The sequence below is a fragment of the Felis catus genome, chromosome C1 (genome assembly GCF_018350175.1).
Source record: "Felis catus isolate Fca126 chromosome C1, F.catus_Fca126_mat1.0, whole genome shotgun sequence".
In the NCBI taxonomy this organism is placed as follows: Eukaryota; Metazoa; Chordata; class Mammalia; order Carnivora; family Felidae; genus Felis; species Felis catus.
In genome coordinates, this window is record NC_058375.1 from 50,826,397 (window position 1) to 50,851,797 (window position 25,401).

Genomic DNA, 25,401 nt, shown 5'->3' on the forward strand with positions numbered 1-25,401 from the left:
TGAGATCCCTGTATCCCTTTAATAAATTCCCTTTGCTTTAGTTGGTCCAAATTCATTTCTCGTGCTTGTTGCCAAAGAATCCTAATAAATGAGGAGGGTAATAAAAGTGAGCTATCTGAACAAATCATGAGCAGCCGGAGTGAGATGGTTTCTTCTGCACATTTTCTGGTCACCCACAGGCTTTTACCCTTGGTTCTGACAAATTTTTATCCTTCAGACTTCTTCAGCAAATCACAAGACCTCTGAGCAGGTCTCCACTGCGTATCTCCAGTATGACGTATTTCCATTGCCAAACCATTCACTGGCTCTTGAAATGAGATTGGATTGCCATGATTATCTCAGAGGAATTAGGCAGGATTTATCCTGCGTTTTTACCTGCGGTGGAAGAAGTCACTTTTCCCCAGCACATGGCCTTTTAGTGAGGGCTGGATATCTGAACACCATTAAGGCTTTGCCAGCCAGGATAAAGAGACAAATGGCTGAGGGTATCTACTATGTTATCCTTCAGAAAGAACCTCTCTGAGAAACATATTAGGCTAAATCATCCCATCCATCCAGTTCTAAGCTCTCTACATCAACCCTCCCACCAACCTGCACTGCCAGATATTTTATGAGCTACCTTTTCCTCTGCACAACTGGCAACAGTTATTTAGAACTTGCCTGGGGCCACGTTTGTGAAATGTGGGTCTGGATGCTGAGTTACTCCCAGCAGCCCTCATTACTGACATTGTTTGGAATGCCAAGTAAATAAAGTTCATAATTCTACTGTCATTGGTCATTTATTTCAGATTCAGCATATTGCTATTTGGGAGGTTTCTTACAATTGGAAATTGTAAACTATTCAGTCTGTTCATAGAGTTTGAAACCTCTCTTGGAATCTTTACAGAAAGGAGTTTTGCTCCCACTGAAATATAATGATGTGCTTTGTTTTATATGTTACTTCTGGTTCATTTATATTGAGCTTTCCTAGCCAAATGTTAATTCAGTGTCGTGTCCCAATTAATAAAGCAAATGTAGAGTTTATTTTTCCTGTCCTCAAGTGTCTCCCATCACTATATTTAGTACAACCAGAAAATAACATTTAGGCCTGTTTAGCTGTGTTCCTGTATCACTCATTTATTCAACTCTGTGTGTGTATTTAAACACTGGGTTAGGCACTAGATGGCAGTTGTAATCATTTTAGAATAGATTTTAAAAAATGAAATCTGCCTACTCAGCTATCCTGGCTGAATTCAGGTACAAAACTTCTGTTTTTCATATAGTGTTGTTTTGTTGGTATAAAATAAGATCCTACGGGTTTAGTGAAAGTGAATTTCCAAGTGGCAGAACCACAGCAGTCTGGAGACGATGATTTTGTTTTTAATGTTTTTTTATTTATTTTTGAGAGACAGAGGGAGACAGAACACAAACAGGGGAGGGACAGAGAGAGAGGGAGACACAGAATCCGAAGCAGGCTCCAGGTTCTGAGCCGTCAGTCAGCACAAAGCCTGACGTGGGGCTTGAATTCACGAACCGTGAGATCATGACCTGACCTGAAGTCGGACGCTCAACCGACTGAGCCACCCAGGCACCCCGACAATAATGATTTTTAAGTGACATTCTAAGTAATTCAAATATAGTCTCTGCACACTTTGTTGTTCTTGTGTCTTGCTTGTTTTTTTTTTATTTTTTTTTTAAATTTTTTTTTTCAACGTTTATTTATTTTTGGGACAGAGAGAGACAGAGCATGAACGGGGGAGGGGCAAAGAGAGAGGGAGACACAGAATCGGAAACAGGCTCCAAGCTCCGAGCCATCAGCCCAGAGCCTGATGCGGGGCTCGAACTCACAGACCGCGAGATCGTGACCTGGCTGAAGTCAGACGCTTAACTGACTGCGCCACCCAGGCGCCCCTGCTTAATTGTTTTAAATTGTGGTAAAATATGTATGACATAAAGTCCACCATCTTAACCATTTTTAAGCGTACAGTTCGATGGCAATGAGTACGTTACACTGCTGTGCAGCTGTCACCACGACCTATCTGCAGAACTCTTTATATCTTGTAAAACTAAAAATCTCTACCTGGTAAAAAGTAACTCCCCATTCTCCCTCCCCTACCCTGCAGCCTCTGGCAACTACCATTCTACTTTCTGCTTCTGTATTTAAGGATACTCGGTAGGGGTGCCTAGTGGTGGCCCAGTCAGTTAAGCATCCGACTTTGGCTCAGGTCATGATCTCACAGTTGATGAATTAGAGCCCTGCATTGGGCTCTGTGCTGACAGCTCAGAGCCTGGAACTTGTTTTGGGCTCTGTGTCTCCCTCTCTTTCTGCCCCTATCCCCCCACCTTGTGTGCACGTGCTCTCTCTCAAAAATAAATAAACATTAAAAAAATTTTAAAAAATAAAGAATAAACTACAAGGGCCCAAAATAGGCACAAAAAAAAAAAAAAAGTACAAGGCAGCATGTTCCATCTCAACATGTATTTCCATGATTACCAAGTACTTGGTTCAAGTACCGGCTCAACTTTAAAGAAGGAAAGTACAAGCCAGAGGATTTAGGAACAGTTCTAATTATGGTCACGGAAGAATATTGAGGGAATTACACTCTGCTGTATTTTTTATCATGCTACATGCACTATCAAACACGATGAGTATTTTAAAGCATTTTATAGTCATTATATCTGTACAAAGACTAGGTAATGAAGACATGACGCTCAGAACTTAAGTACAAAAAGTTGATAGAGTGAGCAAACTCAGAAACTTTCATACTTCTTGCCCTAAGGAAAATTATGAAATAGCTTTAAGAGTAAATTGTGACCTAGTAGAACTTTTCCCTAAGGTGAGTCTAGGACTATTGGCTTGGGTATGTAAGAGAAGACATATGTGGCTCTGGGGCAGGTTGTTAAAATGGGAAACACTGTAGTGTAGTAGCTAAAAGAGTGGGTTTTGAGGCCAGACTGCCAGGTTTCAACCTTGGCCGTACTATTCATTTGCTTTGTGAGTTTGGTCAGGTTGCTTACCCTCTGTGTTAAATGAAGAAAATCATTGTAATTACCACATAGGGCTGTTAATGCAAGTTAAATGAGTTAATCCATGAAAGACATTTAGAACAGTGATATATGGGTATGTTTCTGGTGACCATATTTTCCAAATCAAAGAATTGTGCCGTGTACTAGTTTTCTCTTGCTGTGTAACAAATTACCGCCAATTTAATAGCTTAAAACAACACCTATTTATTAGCTCACAGTTCTGTAGATCAGATGTCTGGCACAGCATGGCTGTGTATCACAAGGCAGAAACCAAAGTGTTGTCCGTTCTAAGTTCTTGTCTGAAATCTTGGAAAAAATTCAACTTCCAAGTTCATCCTAGTTGATGTCTTGTATGCCCTTGCTGGTTCTCAAATGAGGACTACTCTCAGCTCCTAGAGACCATTCATATTCTTTACCACATGGCCTCCCCCATCCTCAAACCGGCAATGGCATTTCTTTTTTTTTTTTTTTTTTTTTTTTTTTTTTTTTTTTTTTTTTAGGTTTTATTTATTTATTTTGGGAGAGACAAAGATAGCACGAGTGGGAAAGTGACAGAGAGAGAGAGAGAGAGACAGAGAGACAGAGAAGGCTCCACATTCTTAGCATGGAGCCAGATGCAGGGCTCGACCCCATGAAACTGAGACCATGACCTGAGCCAAAACCAAGAGTCCAATGCTTAACTTAACCTACTGAGCCACCCAGGCATCCTCCAGCAATGATATTTCTAATCTCTGACTTCCTGTCTCTGACCTCCAAGCATTCTTTAGGATTCCTGTGAAATAACTACTAATTTAGGAGATCAGGGCATTGGAGCTCTGGGGAGTGACATCTCCAGATTTAAAGGGCCGGTATGATTGGGTCAGGCTCCACTTGATCATCTTTCTTTGTATTCTAGTCAGCTGTGCTGTTTAATATTACTTAATCATGGAAGTGAAATTGATCCTATGCAGTATGTAAACCAGGCGGCAACAATCTTGGGAACCTTTTTAGAATTCTAACTAACACAACTGCCAATGAGTGTAGTTTTGTAACAAAATAGAATTGAAATCAGGATCTAGAATGTATATTTGTGATAAATACAAGTATATTCTACAAGAAACTGAACTGGGTGTGTTCCTAGAAACTGTTTGGAGAAGAACTAAATTGACAGTCCCTGTATAGTTAATTCCATTATTGTAATTGTCCATTTACTTATATAGCTATATTCCTTACTAATGGCTAATACCATCAAAGGCAGAAATGATGTTTTCTTCATCTTTGTACCCCTAGTATAAATATTTGTTAAATAAACTAAATGTATTCAAAACAAAATCAGAGCTATATTATTGAGTTTACTCTAATTAGTAAATGCTAGCCAGCTTAAATTAAATGAGAATGCAGGGGGCGCCTGGGTGGCTCTGATGGTTAAGCATCAGACTCCTGGCTTCAGCTCAGTGCATGATTTCATGATTCATGAGATTGAAGCCCGCATCAAGCTCTATGCTGAGAACACAGAGGCTGCTTGGGATTCTCTCTCTCCCTCTCTCTCTCTGCCCCTTCCTATCCCTCTCCCCTACCCCGCCCCTCTCTCTCAAAATAAACATTTAAAAAAAATAAAGGAGAATGCATTGTAAGAATACAAGGATGTCTCAGGGGCTCTTAAGAAGGGGCTTTACATCTAAGACTGAAGAAATCAGGATGACTCCAGAGATGTCAGAAGTGATTTCTCAACCCCCCTCTTTAGCCTTGAGCACTTCATTTGTTATTATCTAGCTACTGCATTCCTGATCTCTGTGTCTGTCCTAAATTTTGAGTCCCTGGGAAAGAATCTGATTTGCCCAAACTGAGACAGGTGTTTTCTCCCTCCATCCACTAAGGTTGAGGCAGGCTGTCATTGTTACACAACGTAGACATTGCTACTCTGGCCTATTCAGGGAATTACTGTGAGCTAGGCAGACACCCCAAGAAATGTCCCTTAATGTGGCAAGTACTGATAGCTGCCTGGCTAGAGGCAGTACACTATCATTAACTCATTGAAGCAGCTTGAAAAACACAGGGCATAGTTTTGATAGTTCTGTTTCCATGTCTTTTTCCTGCCTTGTTAAGATCACCTTTATTCAACAGACGTTTATAATACCCCTACTCTGTCAGGTACCCTCCTACAAGCTGGAGGGATGTAAAAAGATAAGATCCCATCCCTGGGCTTCAAGGGGGAGAGAGGACAGCACAGGTAATTTTAATAGAGCATGAAAAATACAGTGATACAGACATACACATACAGGGTTCTGTACTCTGGAAAAGTATTCTCACTCTTACCCATGGTAGCACTCCATTATCTCTCTCAACAGCTGTTGACGATAATTATGAAAATACCAATAAGCAATTACAATTTCTGATTGTGTCCTGTATGGGGCGCCTGGGCCTAAGAAACTTACATTAATTATATTGGAAAGGAAAGGTAAATTATAAAGCAAATAGGTTTTATTCCTTGTGAGAATCACAGGAGAGGAAGGGCCGAAGGGTCCCCAGAAGTCATTCAAGCTGACTGCTTGTTTGAAGTGTGAATGCCTTCTGTCCTTTGGCTTCCCTCTTCCTACTCATTTCTCTTGAAAATTGTCAGGTCTTTGCTTACTTGACGTGGAGGTGTGTGAACACTCCCTGGTAAGTGGATTATAAAGGATTATGAACTATAACTTTTTAAAGCACTTTTTTCTCTCCATTGAGAGTAATTGTAGTGTTCTATTTTGTGAAGTTTAAAAAAATTAATGTAGAATTTAAAGGCCATTAAAGTCATACTCATTTGGAGAAAATCATTAAATTATGAAGGGATAACTTGGCTGATTTGAAGTAACTTGGTCCAGGTAATCATGACTTCTCAATAAGAATTTATGTGCAGCCATATTTTTAATGCCGGTAACCTTTGAAAGAAGTATGAAAAGCCATCTGCTTAATTACTGCCAAATGTACTCTGCCCCGTGAGTTCTGAGTCTGGAGCAGACGTGTCCTGTTGGCTTTCAGCTCTAAGCTATTGTGTTATTGTGTTATTGTGTTATTGTGTTATAAGTTATTGTGTTATTCAGTGGAGGAAAATGAATGTGAAAGGGAATTACCACTTTGAAATGCTGTTACTTATCCAGAGGTAACTGATTGCTTCTTCTGTGTATGAGCAAACTGCTGAGGAATGGATTGTACTCCCTGAAAAACAATAACCATCTCTTAATAGTGCATGCTCAAGGCATCTGTGATGCGGTCAGAAAAACTAGATACATTCTTCATATGCTGTGTCACTTTATGGTTCTAGTTTTTCTCCCTCTTGCTTTGGTTTGACTCATATGCTAGATAATCCAAGAACCTTAGAAGGTTAGAATAAGGAATGGTACCTAGACTTCATCTCTTTATTTATATATACTCTGCCTATTTCCACATAAAATTTACATCAGCCTAGACTTCTTGCAGTTCAGTTCACTTAACAACTCTGTTAAGTACAGACTGTTTGCCAGGCACTGTTTGCCCTAATTAATGTAAGAGAGAGTAGGAAGGACATGGTTCCTGTCCTCGGAGTGCTTACCATCTAGAAGCACATGTTTATGCAGATCAGTTAGGTAAATTATGAAAGACAATAACTACAATTATTGTATAGGGTGCCATATGCATATAGTGGAGGTCCTAGAAGGCTTATTTGAGGAAATGATGTTTATGGTCAGCTAGGAAAAAGAAGTAAGAATATAAATCAGACGAAGGATTTGGGCAATGGCTGAGCAGAGCGGAAGAGAATAGGGCTAGCTAGTACCCTGAGGTGGATGGAGCTTGGCTCAGCTGAGAAATGGGAAGAAAGCTCATATAACTAGACTAGAGCCAAGGGAACCAGGAGAAGAGAGAACAAGCCAGAGATGGGGGCTGAGACAGATTGCTCAAGGCCTTACAGCCTCCCTAACAATTGTGGACTTGATCCTAAGTATAATAAGCCATAGGGGTATTTTAAGCAGGGGATAGAAATATAACCAGATTTATGTATTAGAACCATAATAACGCTGCTGGGTGAAGAATACACTGGAGAAATAGGTTGCTCTTACTGTTAACTCTGATAAGAAATGATAATAGTGGAAAGACTCAAGATACATTTTGAAGGTAGAATTAACAAGGCTTCTTGATTGGATATACAGCTGAGGGGTTAGAGGTTTCAAGAATGACTCCCCAGTTCCTGGTTGAACAGTGGGGCAGACTTTGTTGATATTTACTCAAGTGAGGAGGATTGATCATGGAACCCTCTGGCGACTAGTGGGATAAAGAGATCTATTTTATTTGAGATGTTTATAAGACATCCGGTGGAAATATAAAGTAGGAGTTAGATATGCAGATATTAAGCTCAGAAAAAGACCTGGGCTAACCATATGAATTTGGAAGACATCAATGTAGAGATAGTCTTTTAACATAAGGGAATAATTCACTTAATTGAGGTTATTGAACTCACACTGGAGGAGAAGGATGGGTGGATTAGAAATTTAATAAAGACAATTCAGGTAAATGCAGTGATATGATTAAAGCACCAAAGCAGGAATGGCATGGACCAATGTATTTTTCCTATTGGTGAGAAGTAAAAAATACATTGGGTTTGGATTTTGAATGCCATACCAAGTCAGGTAGTGGCTATCCTGGATATACTGGTCATATGGAGAGAGATCCGTGAGCAGTCTTAGAGCTTTACGTACCAGGAAGAAGCGTTTTTGTGATCTTCCTTGGTTTATGTTGTGAAACCTAAAGTCAAACTTCACATAAATCTTGAGATAATTATTACTGGTTATGCATCATGAATGAATAGTAAAGGTTAAATCTCCCACGAAATCACCACCTATCATATGCTGGTAATGTCATGGAAATGGGCCCAAATAATCAGAACTGGTATTCTAGGAGTTGTTCTGTACCTGTGACCCTGGTGATGAAGTTTTAGCTCCCACCTTCTCTGCTCCCATTAGGATGAGGAGGAGGGGGATTGACCCACATTTGTCTGGATCTCTGCTCTCCCCATCCATCACTCCTCCTCACAGTGCCCACCCATGCAGGGCCTGTCATACACATCCCATCGACCTTCATTTGGCATAACAAAGTTAGAAGCCAAGTGAGGGAGCCAGGAACCTTTCCAGTTCAAAGAACAAAATGGTCTGGATATTAATGGGCCTAGAGGTTACACACGGCCATTCAAAAAACTTACACTCAACAGTGCTGAAAGAGTTGATGTCTTTCCAAAATGATCCTGACTTAGTAAGCAGGATCTAGCTAACCCCTAACATCATCATTTTCTGTCACTAATAATCACATCTTACTGTCCCTGGGGTAATACATCCCTTTTTGTGCTTAATAGGTTTGCATGCTTAAAACCAGTATACATCTGTACATATTTTTTATTCTAAGGTGCTGTGTATGCATTTTCAACAGAGGAAATGGTTGTATCTTGAGCCAGAAACTTAGCGTTTGGTGTGTGCTGATTCTGCCTATTTTCACATCCACAGAAATGAAGATGCAGTCAATCAGATGGCCGTTGCTCCGTTTCCATTACCCTCAAGTTACCCATCTTCTGTTGAGGTAAAATGGCTCCTAATGAGCTTGCCGTGACTTAGATGGATCTGTCATGATTATTTTTTCCAATTCTAGCATTTTTGATTGTCAGTACCTGGTATTCAAAATTCATGGAATGTGCGAGATAGGAAAGTTCCCTAATTAGAAAGTATTTGAGGTATGATTATAAAGTAATATCAAAGACATTAGAACTTAACATGTAAGTATTGCTTTCCTCAAAGTTCCTTCAAGTTTCTTCCAGATCTATAATTTGTCCTAACAGAGCATTTCAAAATTTATTGGAAAAATGATTTTTTTTGAGTTTATATTTAAATTCCAGCTAGTTAGGGGCGCCTGGGTGGCTCAGTCGGTTAAGCGTCCGACTTCGGCTCAGGTCATGATCTCACGGTCCGTGAGTTCGAGCCCCGCGTCGGGCTCTGGGCTGATGGCTCAGAGCCTGGAGCCTGCTTCCGATTCTGTGTCTCCCTCTGTCTGCCCTTCCCCCGTTCATGCTCTCTCTCTGTCTCAAAAATAAATAAACGTTAAAAAAAAATTTTTTTTAATAAATTCCAGCTAGTTAACCTACAGTGTAGTGTTAGTGTCACGTGTACAAGTTAGTGATTCAACACTTCTGTACCACACCAGCCACTCATCACAACAAGTGCCCTCCTTAATCCCCATCACCTGTCCTCCATCCTCACACCCCCTCCCCTCTGGTAGCTGTCAGTACCTCTTTCTTTATGTTTTTGAAATACTTTAATACCTATGATCAGAAGTATCTTTAAATAACTAATCTGTTAATGGAGAAATTACTAGTACAAGATTGCCATCACATTGATCTGCTGATCTGCTTCTAGAAGTAGACAGATAGATGTACATTAGATAGCTAACTAGCTATATAATCAAGTGTCTCCTCAGCTGAGGGAATATTACATTCTCTGTATATTTTTTTTTATTTTTTAATTCCAAAAAGAAAAAAAAATACGTATTGTAACTAGTCAAACCATACAGAGTTACTAGAAGAAAAAGTTAATTTTCCTTTCCCTACCTCCCCAAGGAAGTTAATATTTACTGTTTAGTATCTTTCCATATTTTCTCCTTTTCTTCTACTGCAAAAATAAACAGCTATATGTGAGTGGTGTCTCTTGTAGTTAAAACCTGATTGTACAGTACACATTCTTTTCATTCAGCCAGCATTCGAGGAGTGCATATTATGCATCAAATGGTCGTGGGTGTTAGAGACATAGGTGTGAATAAAACAGAAGGCTCCTTGCTGTGGTTCAGCTTACGTTCTAATAAGGAAATTAATGAATAAATACACCAAGAGAATTATCAACAGTGGTCTGTGACTTGGAGAGAATTAAAATAAAGCAAGTAGCTTGTGATCCAAAGTAACACTTTGGTTAGTGTCAGGGTAGTCCTCTTGGACAGGGGAAATGTAAATGAGGTCAAAATGATAAGAAGGAGCCAAACACAAAGATAAAGGGGGAGAGCTTTCTTTGCAGAGGGAACAGAAATAACTCTCAAGTGAGAATGAGCTGGAGCATTTGAGGGATATGGCTGGAGGCATATTGGGAGCCTGGAGACTGGTATGGGGCAAGAGCTTTGTGAGTCAGAGTGAGAACTTTGGGTTTTATCCTCTGTGCGCTGGAAGCCACTGCAGGGTTTGTGATGGGGGAATGAAACGACTTGATGTACAGTCCATGGGGTAGAGAATGGACTACGGGAAAGTAAAAGTAATATGCCAAAAGACATCAGACACCGTGAGGCCTGATTGCAGTTAGATGCAGATGGTGGCTTGGTATTGGAGGCAAAGAAAAGTGAGTGGATTTTTGGAGTTTTAGATGGTGAATCAGACTTGATTGATTAAATGTGGAAGCTGAGGAGAACCAGAGACTCATGCACAAACCTAGATTTTTGGCTTGAGCAAGAAGGTGGGTGGTGGTGCCTTTTATTAGTCTCTTGAAGAATAGCTGCTCTTCAGCAGAGAAGTGGAAATTAAGAGGTTGATTTTAGATAGGTTACATCTGAAATGCATAGTATACATGCTTCTGGTATAGATTCTATTCATTAAAAAATTATTTTTTTGCTCAATATCATGGCCGTATTTTGGTATACTCTATTATTTCCAACTGACAGATGTCCAGATGATTTTCCAAGGGTTGGCCAGTAAAAGGATACCAAAATAAACATTGTGAGTGTGTATGTGTGAGAGAGAGAATTATTAGGTAACGATGCCTTTATTTCTATAGCATAGATTTCCCCCAGTGTACATTTGCTGAGTCATAAGCTGTATAATATGTTCAAAATCTTTACTTATATTGACCAATTTCTATCATAAAAGATTGTATTGATAGGTATTGACTCTCTACCAATTGCCATGTAGCCAAAGCTTGCCAGCAATGGGGATTTTCACTCTTAGACCTAAGGCAGTTAGCATGTTGGTAGAAAGGAAGGACCCCAGAGCCATACTCTTCAGTTCAAATCCTAGTGTAACTATTCTAGACACCTGGCCTTGGATAGTTAGAGCACCTCTTCTGTCCTCCCTTTATTTCTGTGTAGGGAGGTAACAATAGTTTCGCCTCATAGGATTGTTAGGATTAAATAAGACATATATATCTTGTGCCTGACACACAATAGCTACTCAATAAATGCTAGTACTTAATTCCTAATATTTTCATCTTTACAGAACGCCATATAAATCTTTTGGAGGGAGTGGGGGGAATAAGGGGAATCATATTTTAGAATAATTTTTTTTCTATGGTATTGTTAGTTATGAATGTTCCCATCAAAATATCCCCTTGAGGGCACCTGGTGAGTGGCTCAGTCAGTTAAGCATCTGATTCCTGATTTCGGCTCAGGTCATCTCACAGTTGGTGAGATCAAGCCCTGCATGGGACACAGAGCCCACTTGGGATTTTCTCTCTCCCTCTCTCTCTCTGCCCCCTTCCCTGCTCGTGTTCTCTCCCTCTCTCTTTCTTTTTCTTATTCTCTCTCTCTCTCTCCCTCCCTCCCTCCCTCCCAAAATAAATAAATAAACTTTTAAAAAATCACTTTGGAACTGAATTTTAAGGGGATGATTGAATCTTGAGTCTACTGTGTCAAACACTGTCTTAACGGCCTTCAAAATGTGATCTCCTATCCCACTTACATCCAGTCCTCTGAGAGACAGCATTATTATTTCTACATTACAGAAGAAGAGGGTGGGGTCTGGAGAGGCTAAATACTATATCCAAATGCCCAGAGGGAGGTATGCTATTCAACATCAGCTTCCTCATCTGTACCTGGAGGTATTACTACCAAACATTCATAGACTTGTAAAGAGCTAAGGAAGTTATATATATATATATATATATATATATATATATATATATATATATATATATATAAAAATACACATCCCCACACACACACAGCATTTAGTACAGCTCATGGTGCAGAGTAAATGCTCAATTAATGTAAACTGTTTATTCAAATATTTTAAGTATATTTAACTCAATTTTTAAGTATATTATACAAATTAGCTATGCTTTTCATTTTCTTAACTGTGCTAACCACAGAAATGGCTCTAATCATTTAGTCACCAGTAAAAAATACATTTTATTATATTATAATTGAATATATGAATTGAATTATAAAGAGGGGTTTTTTTTTAGTTTTTCTGTAGACTGTTGGCCTCCAAAAACTGCCACCAAATGGTGAGTGATAGCCCTGTTCCGGGTGGCCAGTAAAGTCTAGAGGTGTCTCTGCTCTCCTGCCTGCTTCCTTACCCCTTCCCTCTCGATTTTGTGACCCTGTCACTATGCATTTTCCCCTCCTCAGCTGTTTTTAGTAAGTACTCAAGCATGACTCATGTGACATATCGCTGAAAGCACTCGCTCATTTAAATCATCACCAAACAGGGGCGCCTGGGTGGCTCAGTCGGTTAAGCGTCCGACTTCGGCTCAGGTCACAATCTCATGGTCCGTGAGTTCGAGCCCCGCGTCGGGCTCTGTGCTGACAGCTCAGAGCCTGGAGCCTGTTTCAGATTCTGTATCTCCCTCTCTCTCTGCCCCTCCCCTGTTCATGCTCTGTCTCTCTCTGTCTCAAAAATAAATAAACGTTAAAAAAATTTTTTTAAATCATCACCAAACAGATGAAATATAACCTTATCATTAGTAAGTTGGATCTGATAACAGTTAGCATAGTGAACAGCACTATTATTATACACTAATGGGATCTTATATTCATTCCTTTAGTGAGCAAATATTTATTCAGCCCTTATTGTGTGTCAGATACTGTTTTAGACACCAAGGATATAGCAGAGAACAAAATCCCTTCATGCAGTTGTGTGCCGGCATAGTGAACAAGAGTGCTAAAAGAACACTGGACAAGAAGTCTGAAGATGTGGGTTCTTGTGGATTCTTTGACAAGATGGCCTTGTTAAAGTAGTTTCTCAGAGTCTTGTTTTTTCTGTAAAAGCCACACTCATAACCTTCCTCATCTGTGTCAGCAGGTAGTTATGAGAATCAAGCACTAAATGTAGGTAAAACTACTTGATAATCCATGCAGCTCTATACATATATATAAGGGACTATTAGCATTTCTGCTGCTATACTCTTGGTAATTGTAATACCGGGGCAGCTGTATGGTACAGTGATTAAGAACATAAGCTTGGAATTCAGACACATCCGAGTCCTAATCTTTGTTCTGTCATTTACTAGCAGAGTGAACTTGAGCCAGTTAAACACTATAAACTTCCATTTCCTCACATTTAAAGGGGGGATTGATAATAATAATTAATTCTATGGATTTGTTGGAAGAATTGAATGTTTATAAAATACTTAGCATTATTCTTGGCAAACAGTAAGAACTCATTACAGTTGTGATTCTACTTCTATTGTTACAGCCCTAAAGCAAAAGTCCCAGCTTCGAGCATCTTCCATTTTCAACAGGTGCATACAACACAGGGTTTATTTTCTTACTATATTACTATATTTGTCCTCTTGGTCAGAATTCTTTTATAACTCTTGCCTAGCAGATCTGTTTCAGAGTCTTGTTTCAAAGTTGGAATTAAGGCTTTGTATTTACCTCCCCAACTTCTGCTAATGAGCCTTCCTTTCTCATTAATGCATAGTAAAGCACTAGACCCTCTCCATGTGTCTGTTCATGCCACCCACCCACCCCCCACACACACATATCTTGGTCTCTCCAACACTTAGGTCTTTATTCCTATTGTTTCTTCCATCTGGGTTGACTCTCCACTTCCTCCTTATTAATTCACAACCAATAATTTCTTGAAGGATTGCTTTTTGAAAGACTCCTCCAGGGGCACCTGGGTGGCTCAGTTGGTTAAGTGTCTGACTCTTGATTTCAGTTCAGGTCTTGATCTCAGGGTTGTGAGTTCAAGTCCCATGTTGGGATTCTGTGCTAGGCATGAAGCCTACTTAAAACACACACACACACACACACACACACACACACACACACACACACACACACACAGAAAACAACTTCAAGTTTTCTATTATTCAAAATGAATAAAATAATGCATAGCACCTGGAATATAATAAGTGTTGAAATGTGAGATATTATGACTAACTTCATCTCACATCATTCCCTTCAGTAATCTTAACTCCCTTCATAGTTAAGTAATATTCATAGTTCATTTAAAAAGTAAAAATTGTCCTTTATGTGATGTCACCTGGGCCTTATAGAAAAGAGAGACCCATTTCTAAATGAGTTTCTCAATGAGGATTTTTTCTCAACTAGGATTTTATTGCTTATAGTTCTCTCACCAGCTCAACATTTTAAGAATGTAGGACTATATGCACCACACTAAATTATAAACTTCTGGCAGACTGGCCTACTATCTTCTTGACCACTTTATTCTCAGATCCTAGCATATGGCACTTGCTTAATATTTGTTGAGTAATTTGGGGCACCTGGGTGACTCAGTCGGTTGAGTGTCTGACTTTGGCTCAGGTCATGATCTCGCGGTCCGTGAGTTCGAACCCCACATCCAGCTCTGTGCTGACAGCTTAGAGCCTGGAGCCTGCTTCAGATTCTGTGTCTCCCTCTCTGTCTCTCTGCACCTCCCCTGCTCATGCTCTGTCTCTCAAAAGTAAATAAACATTAAAAAAAAAATTTTTAGTATTTGTTGAATAAGTGAATGGGGTGATTAAGGCTTTTTTTTTTTTAATGTTTAGAGTGTGAGTGGAGGAAGGGCAGAGAAAGAGAGAGACACAGAATCTGAAGCAGGCTCCAGACTCTGAGCTGTCAGCACAGAGCCCAGTACGGAGCCCGAACTCCCCAACTGTGAGATAATGAACTGAGCCGAAGTTGGACGCTTAACAGACTGAGCCACCCAGGCACCTGGGGTGAACCATATTTAGGCTTTTCTACTGTATCCTTGATGCTTCATTTCAGTGTTGGATACTTCTTATTGATTTAATTTATTCTGCTACTACTTATCGTATATCCACTTTGTAGATCATGCACAAAGTGTCTTAACCTCAAAGAACTTCTAGTCTTATAAGGAAAATAACACATGTATATTACTAAAACAAGGTGTCCTAAAAGATAAAGCTTTAAGACGAGTTCAGAGAAGATGAATATTATTTCCTGGTAAGCTATTTCTGATGAGTAGATTGGATTTTAAAATATGAATATGGTTAGATAAGAATGTGGAAATAGTATAAACAAAAACACGGAAATAAGAAAAATAAGGGTTTGGAATGGGGAGAAGAGTAATGGTATGTGAAAGGGAGTAATAGAAGATGGGGTTTGAAAAGTAAATCGAGATCAAATGAGAGGCTTGAATTTAAATCTCAGAAGGTTTGGGGGCACCTGGGTTGCTCAGTGGGTTAAGCGTCCAACTTCAGCTCAGGTCATGATCCCGCAGTTCGTGCGTTCAAGCCCTGTGTCAGGCTCTGTGCTGACAGCTCAGAGCCTGGAGACTGCTTTGAGTTCTGTGTCTCCCTCTCTCTGCCCCTCCCCCCACTTGCACTCTGTCTCTCCCCACCCCCTCTCAAAAAAATAAATAAATAAACTTAAAAAAAATAAATCTCAGAAGGTTCGATTTTCATGTATTAGGTACTCAGAGCTGTTGAAGGCATTTTGAACAGTGAAATAGTTCGATCAGGGCTCTACTTCAGGTAGGTTAGTCTAATAGCATGTCAAGGATATCTCAGAGAGGGAAACCCAATTAGGAAGTCACTGTTGTGGTCTTGGAAGAGGTGCTCAAGGCTCAAGTATACTTGGGTTGTAAGATATTACAGTCCTCAACAAGGCAGGCTGAATCTTTTAGAATATCTTTATAGAAGCAAGAGCTTTAATTTTTTTCTTTCTCAGAAGTTGTGCTTTTTTGAATACTAAGTGAGATGAGGCAGGCCTCATAAAGAATGGACAGGTTGATTACCCAGGGAGTGCTATTAGCATAATTCCTATTTTATCTTTAATTGTGGACTACCTTACTGGAATTCAGAGTAGCCTAGGAAATATGCTTACGATGGGGGTAGAAGAAAGAAATTCAATTTGTCACATCTAGTCAACATGACTTTGCAGAAAGAAATATTTGTGAATTTAGGCTGGCAATGAGACAAATAAATCATCCTGTGGTTTTTTTGGAAGAGAGCATTGAGTTTGGGAAATGTGGGCATGATAAAATTTAAACCAATATAAGCTTTATTTTTAAAAAACTTTCAATTGTTTAAAGGAGGTATAGTTGCTGTTTTGTTTTTTTAATTTGCTTAGTAAAATCTTAAAAGGGAGCACCTACATGACTCAGTTAAACATCCAGCTTCAGCTCAGGTTATGATCTCATGGTTCATGAGTTCAAGCCCCACGTCGGGCTTTGCGCTGACAGTTCAGAGTCTGAAGCCTGCTTCAGATTCTATGTCTCCCTCTTTTCTGCCTACCCCTGCTCACATTCTGCTTCTCTCTCAAAAAAAAAAAAAAACATTAAAAAAAAAATAATAATAATGAAAATAGCTTTATTTTTATATATTAATAAACTGTTTTGTCATGGTAAATGAAGAAGTAAGGGAACAACACTATGGAGCATTTAATGAATCAGAAGTGTGGTTTTGGGGCGTCTGGATGGCTCAGTCGGTTAGGCATCCGACTTCCACTCAGGTCATGATCTCACAGTCCGTGAGTTCAAGCCCCACGTAGGGCTCTGCACTGACAGCTCAGAGCCTGGAGCTTGCTTCAGATTCTGTCTCCCTTTGTCTCTGCCCCTCCCCAACTCGCTGTCTCTCCGTCTCTCTCTTTCTCTCAAAAATAAGATAAAAACATTAAAATTTTTTTAAAATCAGAAGTGTGGTTTTTCTGACAAATATATGACTTTACTCATGTGGAATTTAAGATATAAAACAAATGAACATAAGGAAAGGGAAGCAAAAATAATATAAAAACAGGGAAGGGGACAAACAAAAGGGATTCTTAAATATAGAGAATAAACTGAGGGTTGCTGGAAGGGCTAAATGGGCAAGGGACATTAAGGAAGACGCTTATTGGGATGAGCGCTGGGTGTTATACATAGGGGATGAATTACTGGAGTCTATTCCTGAAATCATTACTGCACTAAATGCTAACTAACTTGGATGTAAATTTAAAAATAAATAAATAAATACATTTAATTTAAAAAATTTTTAACTAAAAAATTAAATTGGAAATTAAATTGGAATTAAATTTCCAATTAAATTAAATTGGAAAAAGTGCAGTTTTTCCAATCTACAGTAACATCCTTAACTAATTTATTGATAACCTCTCATATAAAAACATAAATTCCTTCTCTCATAATGTCATTATCTGGTTGGGGAAAACTATAGTGGTGGGTATGAAAAAAATTAAGTAGTATAAAAATAAAAACTATCACCACTTTATGTAGATTTTGGAGGACCCCAGGGAAGGAGTTTAGGGAGTTTAGAACTTCCTGAAGGTTTGGAAGGAACGTCTGAGAATTGAACAGCATTTCTCATCAGCCTATTTATTTATTTAGGTAAAATCTGTGGCAAACATACAATCATGAGCCTTACTTTTTCTTTTCATTCATCTTTTTTAAAAAATTGTTTTTGAGAGAGAGATATGGAGCACAAGTGGGGGAGGGGCAGAGAGAGAAGGAGACACAGAATCCAAAGCAGGCTCCAGGCTCTGAGCTGTCAGCACAGAGCCCAACGCGGGGCTTGAACCCACAAACCGTGAGATCATGACCTGAGCCAAAGTTGGACACTCAACCGACTGGGCCACCCAGGCGCCCCTCTTTTCATTCATCTTTAAAACATAATTCACCACAGAATCTACTACCTGTGATCTTCACGGGAAAAGGTCATTCTCTTTGAGCAGCCTTGGCCGCCCAGACAACTTTGGACAGGTGGTTTGAGGATCAGCAAGAAAGGAAGGAAGGGAACACCCGTTATCCAAATTAGCTGAATCATCTTGGGTGTCACTGGGCCACCATCCACCAGCCAGATGGTCTTCAAACCACCGTGATACAATTGGACTTTGGAAGTCATGCTTGCTGACCTATTTTCCTCTTCCCATCTCTGACTGATTCCTCATTTCTAAGCTCCTAGTCAGCAGGGTATTTTAAAGGTTGCCTAACACATGTGAACCATTCTGTTTTCAGAACAGAACCTACATTGTTTTGTTCTGTGCCTCATTGAAGGATGAAAACTCTTCTATAAACATGAACTCTCCTAGGAAAGTACATGCTTTATTGTTAACCTCTCTCAATTCCAACTTCCTTTTTTTACCTGACTCCTCTCCATCTAGATTTTTATTTGAAATCCTCCTCTATAGAACCATCTCAAGCTAAACCAGTAACTAAAAACAGAGGAAGAGCTTTAGAAGGGGTTCATGGTAGAGTTAAAAAGAGCATTGACTTTGAAATGAGACAGACCTAGGTTGAATAAAAAGAAGGCTCAAAGGAAATGAACGAGGCACAGATGTTAGATTCAAGAATGTTTCGGTCTCATCAGGAGGATCAATTCCATATATATGTAATTAGGATACAAATTAAGTGACATAGGAAATTCAGGAAAAATGTTAAGTGAGGTTAGAAGAAAAAGAGCTGTCTTCCAGATAAGAAGAAGAAAGGATTTATGGAATAAGTGACATTTGAGACATGGCTCTGTGTGATAATTCTGTACGTGTAGATGTAAAGGGTATTCTTTTTTGTTTTTATTCAAATCTTTTTTTAGAGTGTGCAAGAGAGAGAGCGTGTGCAAGTGTGTGCACACGAGCAGGGAGGTGGGGTTGGCAGAGAGAGAGAGAGAGAGAGAGAGAGAATGAATATCCCAAGCACGCTCCACACTCAGCATGGAGCCCAACATGGGGCTTGATCACATGACCCTGGGATTGTAGTCTGAGCTGATATCAAGACTTGAACACCCAACTGACTGAGCCACCCAGGCACCCCCAAATCTTAAAGGATGTGTAGACCATTTGCAACTGAGACTTCCTTGCCCATGTTTTCTTAAATTTTCAAAGTTGAAGCATCAAACAACTGATTTCTCCCCAACTTTAGTATTCATTTGATAAAGACCAAGAAAATCTCACTTCTATACTCATATTGCCAAGAAATGTAAGATTCCTCTGACTTATTTAAACATTAGTTGCTTTCCCCAAGAAGATACATGCATAAATAAAAGAATGGCATCAGCTGACCACCATTCTGATGACAACCTCCTTTCATTTGGGATCAGAGGAGGTGGCTATTTGCAGAGTTACTAGAAGAGTAACTTCTAGTGTTTAGTGTGTTTTGTTCTACAATTTAGTGTGCTGCAGTTGCAAACACTATTTGGGGCATTAACGGTTTTCTATAGATTAAGTACTAGTTTTTGAAAGTCTAATTCATTTCTTCTGAATTTTTCTGTCTCTAGAACTTACTGTTTAAAATGCTGAAAATCTCGGGGCGCCTGGGTGGCTCACTCGGTTAAGCATCCAACTTCGGCTCAGGTCATGATCTCGCGGTCCGTGGGTTCGAGCCCCGCGTCGGGCTCTGTGCTGACAGCTCAGAGCCTGGAGCCTGCTTCTGATTGATTCTGTGTCTCCCTCTCTCTCTGCCCCTCCCCTGCTCATGCTCTGTCTCTCACTGTCTCAAAAAAAAAACAAAAAAAAAAAACTGAAAATCTCTATATTCTCAACCTTTGTTTCTTAACTTGGGCATGTTTATTTTACATAGTGATTTCTTGGTTACCCAAAATTCACTGAGAAGAGTATATTCTACCTAATGAAATTTTCTGGTTAACAAATGCTAAAACACTGTTGAAAAATTAATGGTCTAATAACAACGATTTCTTTTTTTAAGATTGTGAATCCTGTTTTCCATAAGATTAGTTATCAACACTCGGTGCTGGGGCACCTGGATGGCTCACTTGATTAGCGTCCAACTCTTGGTTTCTGCTCAGGTCATGATCTCATGGTTCATGAGTTCGAGCTCCGCATTGGGCTCTATGCTAACAGCTCAGAGCCTGAAGCCTGCTTCGGATTCTGTGTCTCCCTCTCTCTATGCCCCTCTGCTGCTTGCTCTCTCTCTCTCTTTCAAAATAAATAAGTAAACTTAAAAGTTTTTTTAAAAACACTGACAAGGGGGGCTCCTGGGTGGCTCAAGTGGTTAAGCGTCCGACTTCGGCTCAGGTCACAATCTCATGGTTGGTGAGTTCAAGTCCCACATTGAGCTCTGTGCTGATGGCTCAGAGCCTGGAGCCTGCTTCAGATTCTGTGTCTCCCCCTCTCTCTGCCCCTCCCCTGCTCCTGTTCTGTCTCTCTCTCTCTCTCAAAAATAAATAAATGTTAAAAAAAAAATTTTTTTTAATAAATAAATAAAACACTGACAAGGAATAAAGAGAAACAAGAGCATCGTTTACTTAAGGCCTAGAGCATAGTTAATAATAGCAGGACCTTTGATATCAGTCTTCCCTAGCTCTGAATCTTGGGTTCACCTCTCAGTAGTTAGGCATTCATTAGCAAGCTAACTTAAAATGCATCATTTCCCCATCCATGAATGGGAATAACCTTGGTACATATCCATATAGGGTTGTTACGAAGACTACATGAAACATGGTTGATAACAAATCTGTGTCAACAAAAAGCTGGAAACAAAAATAAACTGCACTCAGTGTTATGCTAATAGATATTTTGCTTGTTAATGTATTAATTTTCAAGGCAACCTGATGGGGTAGTATTTTAATCTGGTACTTTTACCTGTTTAAATGTTTAAATCTGTTTAAAAAAACATATACTCAAGGGCGCCTGCGTGGCTCAGTTGGTTGAGTGCCCAACTCTTGGTTTCAACTCAAGTCATGTTCTCATGGTTCCTGAAATCAAGCCCCATGCACAGAGCCTGCTTAGGATTCTATCTCTCCTTTCTGCCTCTCCCCTGCTCGTATCTCTCTCTCAAAATAAATAACTAAACTAAATAAATAGGTAAATAAAAGAACTCTTTGGTCCCACATTAAAAAAAATAAAATAATAAAAACCGGGGTGCCTGGGTGGCTTAGTCTTTAAGTATCTGACTCCAGCTCAGGTCATAATCTCATGGTTCATGAGTTCGAGTCCCATATCAGGTGAGCTCAATCAATCCCCAATTCAGGTGAGTATGAGCCCTGCTTTGGGTGAGCCCCACTTCTCTCTCTCTCTTTCTCTCTTTCTCTCTTTCTCTCTTTCTCTCTTTCTCTCTCTCTCTCTCTCTCTCTCTCTCTCTCTCTCTCTCTCTCTCTCTCTGCCCCTGGCTCACTTCCACCCTCTCTCTCTCTCAAAAAATAAAAAAATGAAATAAAATAAAAGCAAGAACTCAGGCTTAGAAAAAACTTTGCTGAAAGTCAGAATTCTAAATGGCAAAGTTGTGATTTGAACCCAGATCCAACCAATTTAACATCATGCTGCTTTCTTAGATTTTTTTCTTTTAGATAGTTCTCAAAGCTCTCCTTTATTTTTTAAGCTTACGATAATATGTACCAATTCTTCTATAATCTAACAGTATAGAAATAACTAATGTAAAAATTCCCCAATCTTTAATCTTATCCCCTAGAAGTAAGCAATTTAAATAATTTGTCCAATATGCCTACAAATATTTTCCTGTATGCATATCTCTATATATCTGTATATTTTGTATGTTTTTTTCTGAAAAGAATATTCTATATTCTTTCAATGGCATGTAAAAATTCCTCTTTCTCTACATCATTATCAATACTGAATGTTCTCTTTCTATTGTCCATTTGATAGACGAAAGAATGCTATATCTTTGCTTTAAAAACTATTTTCCCTACAAACGATCCAACAAAATTTGTAGTAATACCAAGAAAGTAGTGTTCTAATATAAAAATCCAAATAATGTAAGTATAGATACTCCACTTATCATCCTTATTCTCCCCTATGTACCCTCAGAAAGTAACCTCTCTGGTTCATTAACTATAACATTTAATATGTTATAATTCAAATGAGGAGATACTGGATGTGTTTTGCAATTTTAATGGGGCTTATTCTTACAGGATGTCTCATTTATATTAAATCAGTATTTTTAGAATTCTGCAGAAATAATCATCAAGTAAACAAGTGCTCCATTCATTGGTTCAACCAGGATTTGTCCAGTGTTTTCCAGGTACCAGGCACAGTGATAGGTACTTGAGTTTCAGAAATAAACAAAATAAATACAGTCTCTTATCTCAGGTAATTTAATCTTGTTCAGAAGATAAACAAGCATCTCGGACAGTTTGGGCTGGAGGGAACAGATTAGCTAACTGGCTGAAACAAGAAGTAAATATATTGGCACTCCTGTGAAGGCTGCTAAGAGTAAGGCTGTACTTCAGGTCAGGTGACGCAGTGGCTCACTTCTGCCATTGGAGTCCACTCTTTCCCTCTCTACCTTTGCTTTGTCACAGTGTCAGCTTCATTTCAAGGCTGGCTTCCTTGTGGTTGTTGGATGGTTGCCCATGGCAATTTGAGCTTCATGCTTTCTTGTTAATTTGGGAGGTAGAGAGACTTCTTCTGTTTCTTTTATTATTTATTTAAAAATTTTTAATGCTTTATTTTTGAGAGAGAGAGCGTGCGAGCAGGGGAGAGGCAGAGAGAGAGACACAGAACTTGAAGCAGGCTCCAGGCTCCACGCTATAGCACAGAGCCCAACCTGCGGCCTGAACCCACAAACTGTGAGATCATGACCTGAGCCAAAGTCGTATGCTTAACCCCACTGAGCCACCCAGACTTCCCTCTCATGTTTCTTTTAAGACCAAGGAAGAACTTTTCCAGAAGTCTCTTTGTGTCTCATTGAGCAGAATTGGATCACATACCTATTCCTGACAAAGTCATTGGCTAACGGAGTGGGATTTAACAATAAGACCATCAGGCCCAACCTTGGAACAAAAAATAGAGATCAGCTTTTTCTAAGGCATATCTGTAAGCAGCAGGAACAGATCCCTGGGGGAGCGGGGGTGGCATTCTAGAGGAAAGGAAGAAAATAGAAATGGCCTCTAGAGAGGAAACAGTATCTACAATAATAAAACAACCAACTGTGATTGAGTATATAGTTCTGGGCAGTGTGAGTGAAGATTAACATCTTTATTATTTTGTTCTTACTGTCCTATAGGATCAGAGTGGTACTGAACCTATTAGCAGTGAGGAAGATGGCATGAAACAATCGCCTGAAAATGAAAGCTCCAAACTGGTGAGAATCCTGGGTGATTTTCCATCCGATGTTCTTTTTCAGGATGTGTTATTTACATTTTGTGCCACTGTGAAAAGGATCAACTCGTGTTGTGCTTGTTTCTCTAGGACTCTTGATCTCTGAGGTGGTGGAAGCTTTTCCGTATGGAGTGACCCATCCATTCCAAAGAATAACATATTCTGTTTTCTTCACACTTGAATTATGCTGTCTGGGACTAAAGAAGCAACTTCTCTTTTAATCCTGTTTAATATTGGGTTTCTTTCAGGCTAGAGCTATATTCAGTTAGTCCTAAAGGCACAGAAAAAGATGTTAAGTGTATTCCATTGATTCATAGTAAATCATAGGTAAACTCGCCCAGGGGGTGGAGAATAGAAGAAAGTCAGTTTTATTTTTAAGTTTGTTTATTATTATTATTATTATTTATTTATTTAAAAAAATTTTTTTTTAGTAATCTCTATATCCAGCATAGGGCTTGAACTCACGACCCCGATATCAAGATTCGTGTGCTCTTCTGACTGAGCCAGTCAGGCACCCTGAAGAGAGTCAGTTTTAGAGAACCCTCCCTCCCTACATATTTTAATGCTTGATATTTTATTTCATATTTATTGAATTTTTACTGGGTCCCAGGTTCTATACTGTATGCTACATTCATTTCCTCAGTCTTATGGTGCAGGTGGCTATAGCTTTCTTTTACCCACGAACAGACCGAGGGCTCATGGTGTTCACTAACTTGCAAGAGCCCACTCACTAGAATACGGTAGACCTGGAGATTTGCCCCCATTTGGTCTGACTCCCATGCTTTCGTTCATAATCCATCTTTTTGTTTTGTAGCCTTGTACTTGCAAGGTTAGACTACAAGTTCTAGAAAGAAATGTGGGCTTTTTTCTCTCTGTTTCAAAATGTCTTACAAATCTCAAAGAATTATCACTTAGGAGGGTCACCCTGATTTTATGGCAGCACAGAGTTGTTCATTTTACTTCAGGGAGTTTGAGAAATCGTTTATCTTCTTTCAACTTTTAGAAAATATATGTTGGGACTGTCTTAGATTCTGTGTCCTAGAAAAGAAACTGATTCAGGCTGAAGGGAAAGGACATTTCAGCAAAAGTGGAAATGACAGTGGGCTACTCCTGGGCCAGTTGTAAATGGGACCCGAGGACCCTGGCATCAAGAACACTAGGACTAATGGATTATGACCATTGTTCTTGAGCAAGATGTTTCAAGGTTACACTGTTTCCTTTATGAAAGATAAACAGCATATTTGTACAGAAGGGGAATGAGTAACATCAACAAATTTTGAACTCAGAGTTCCTTCATTTAAAAATACTATTGGGGCACCTGGGTGGCCCAGTCAGTTAAGCTTCCAACTCTTGGTTTTGGCTCAGGTTATGATCTCAAGGTTTGTGAGTTCGAGCCCCGCATTGGGCTCCATGCTGAGAGTGCGGAGCCTGTCTGGGATTCTGTCTCTCTCTCCGTCCCTCCACCTCCTGTGCGTGTGTGCATGTGTGAGCATGCTCTCTCTCTCTCTCAAAATAAGTAAATAAACTTTAAAAAAATACAAATAAAAATACTGTTACCTTGGTTTTGGGGGGCACTGTATCTCCACAGATAGGTTAAGGAAAAGTATTGTGAAGCAACAGGGTTTTGTTAGTAGAGGCCACCAACTTCATCCACAGAGGAAATGTTAAAAATGATGAAAACACTTTCTTATCTGCTTGCTAGAAAAGTCTGTTAGTCCAATGAGGGTCACTTGTATGCTATAGGCAAAAGCCATCCATTATCCACTCGCTGTTCCCAAGAAAGCAATGCCAGTGATGGGGCTCCAAGTGCCAAGACAATTGAAGGGACCCCCCCCCCAGGCAGAGGACTTAAAGGACTAAGGGTAATTTTTAAATATTTTTTTATACTGCATTTCACCAAGATAGAAGTCTTCCCCATATCCACTGACTGCTGTCTCTTTCTTTTTCCCTCCCCTCTCCTCCTCACCTCCCTCCTCTCTTTTTAGTATTTTATAATTCTGTTTCTGATAGAATCTATGCATGGTCTAGTTCAGAGAGGAAAGATAGCCTACATTTAAACAACTTTTATAGCATAAGTATAGATGGCGTACCATAAAACATTAGTTAATAAGAATGTGGTCTTGGACATGTTACTTGACCTCACCAAGCCCCAGTTTTCTCACCTGAAGGAGAGTAGTAATCAGGATATTATGAGGAAAC

General features: G+C 39.5%; 1 protein-coding gene across 5 annotated transcripts in view; it reads left to right on the top strand.

Moving 5' to 3' along the window:
* Positions 1-25,401, top strand: part of PATJ (PATJ crumbs cell polarity complex component) — a 365,326-nt gene that overhangs the window by 247,759 nt on the left and 92,166 nt on the right. For all 5 annotated transcript variants that reach the window (XM_045035937.1, XM_023258767.2, XM_045035940.1 and 2 more), the window contains 2 exons: positions 8,493-8,565; positions 23,108-23,185. In XM_045035937.1, the coding sequence (XP_044891872.1) occupies positions 8,493-8,565; positions 23,108-23,185 (151 nt within the window). The remainder of the gene's footprint in view (positions 1-8,492; positions 8,566-23,107; positions 23,186-25,401) is intronic.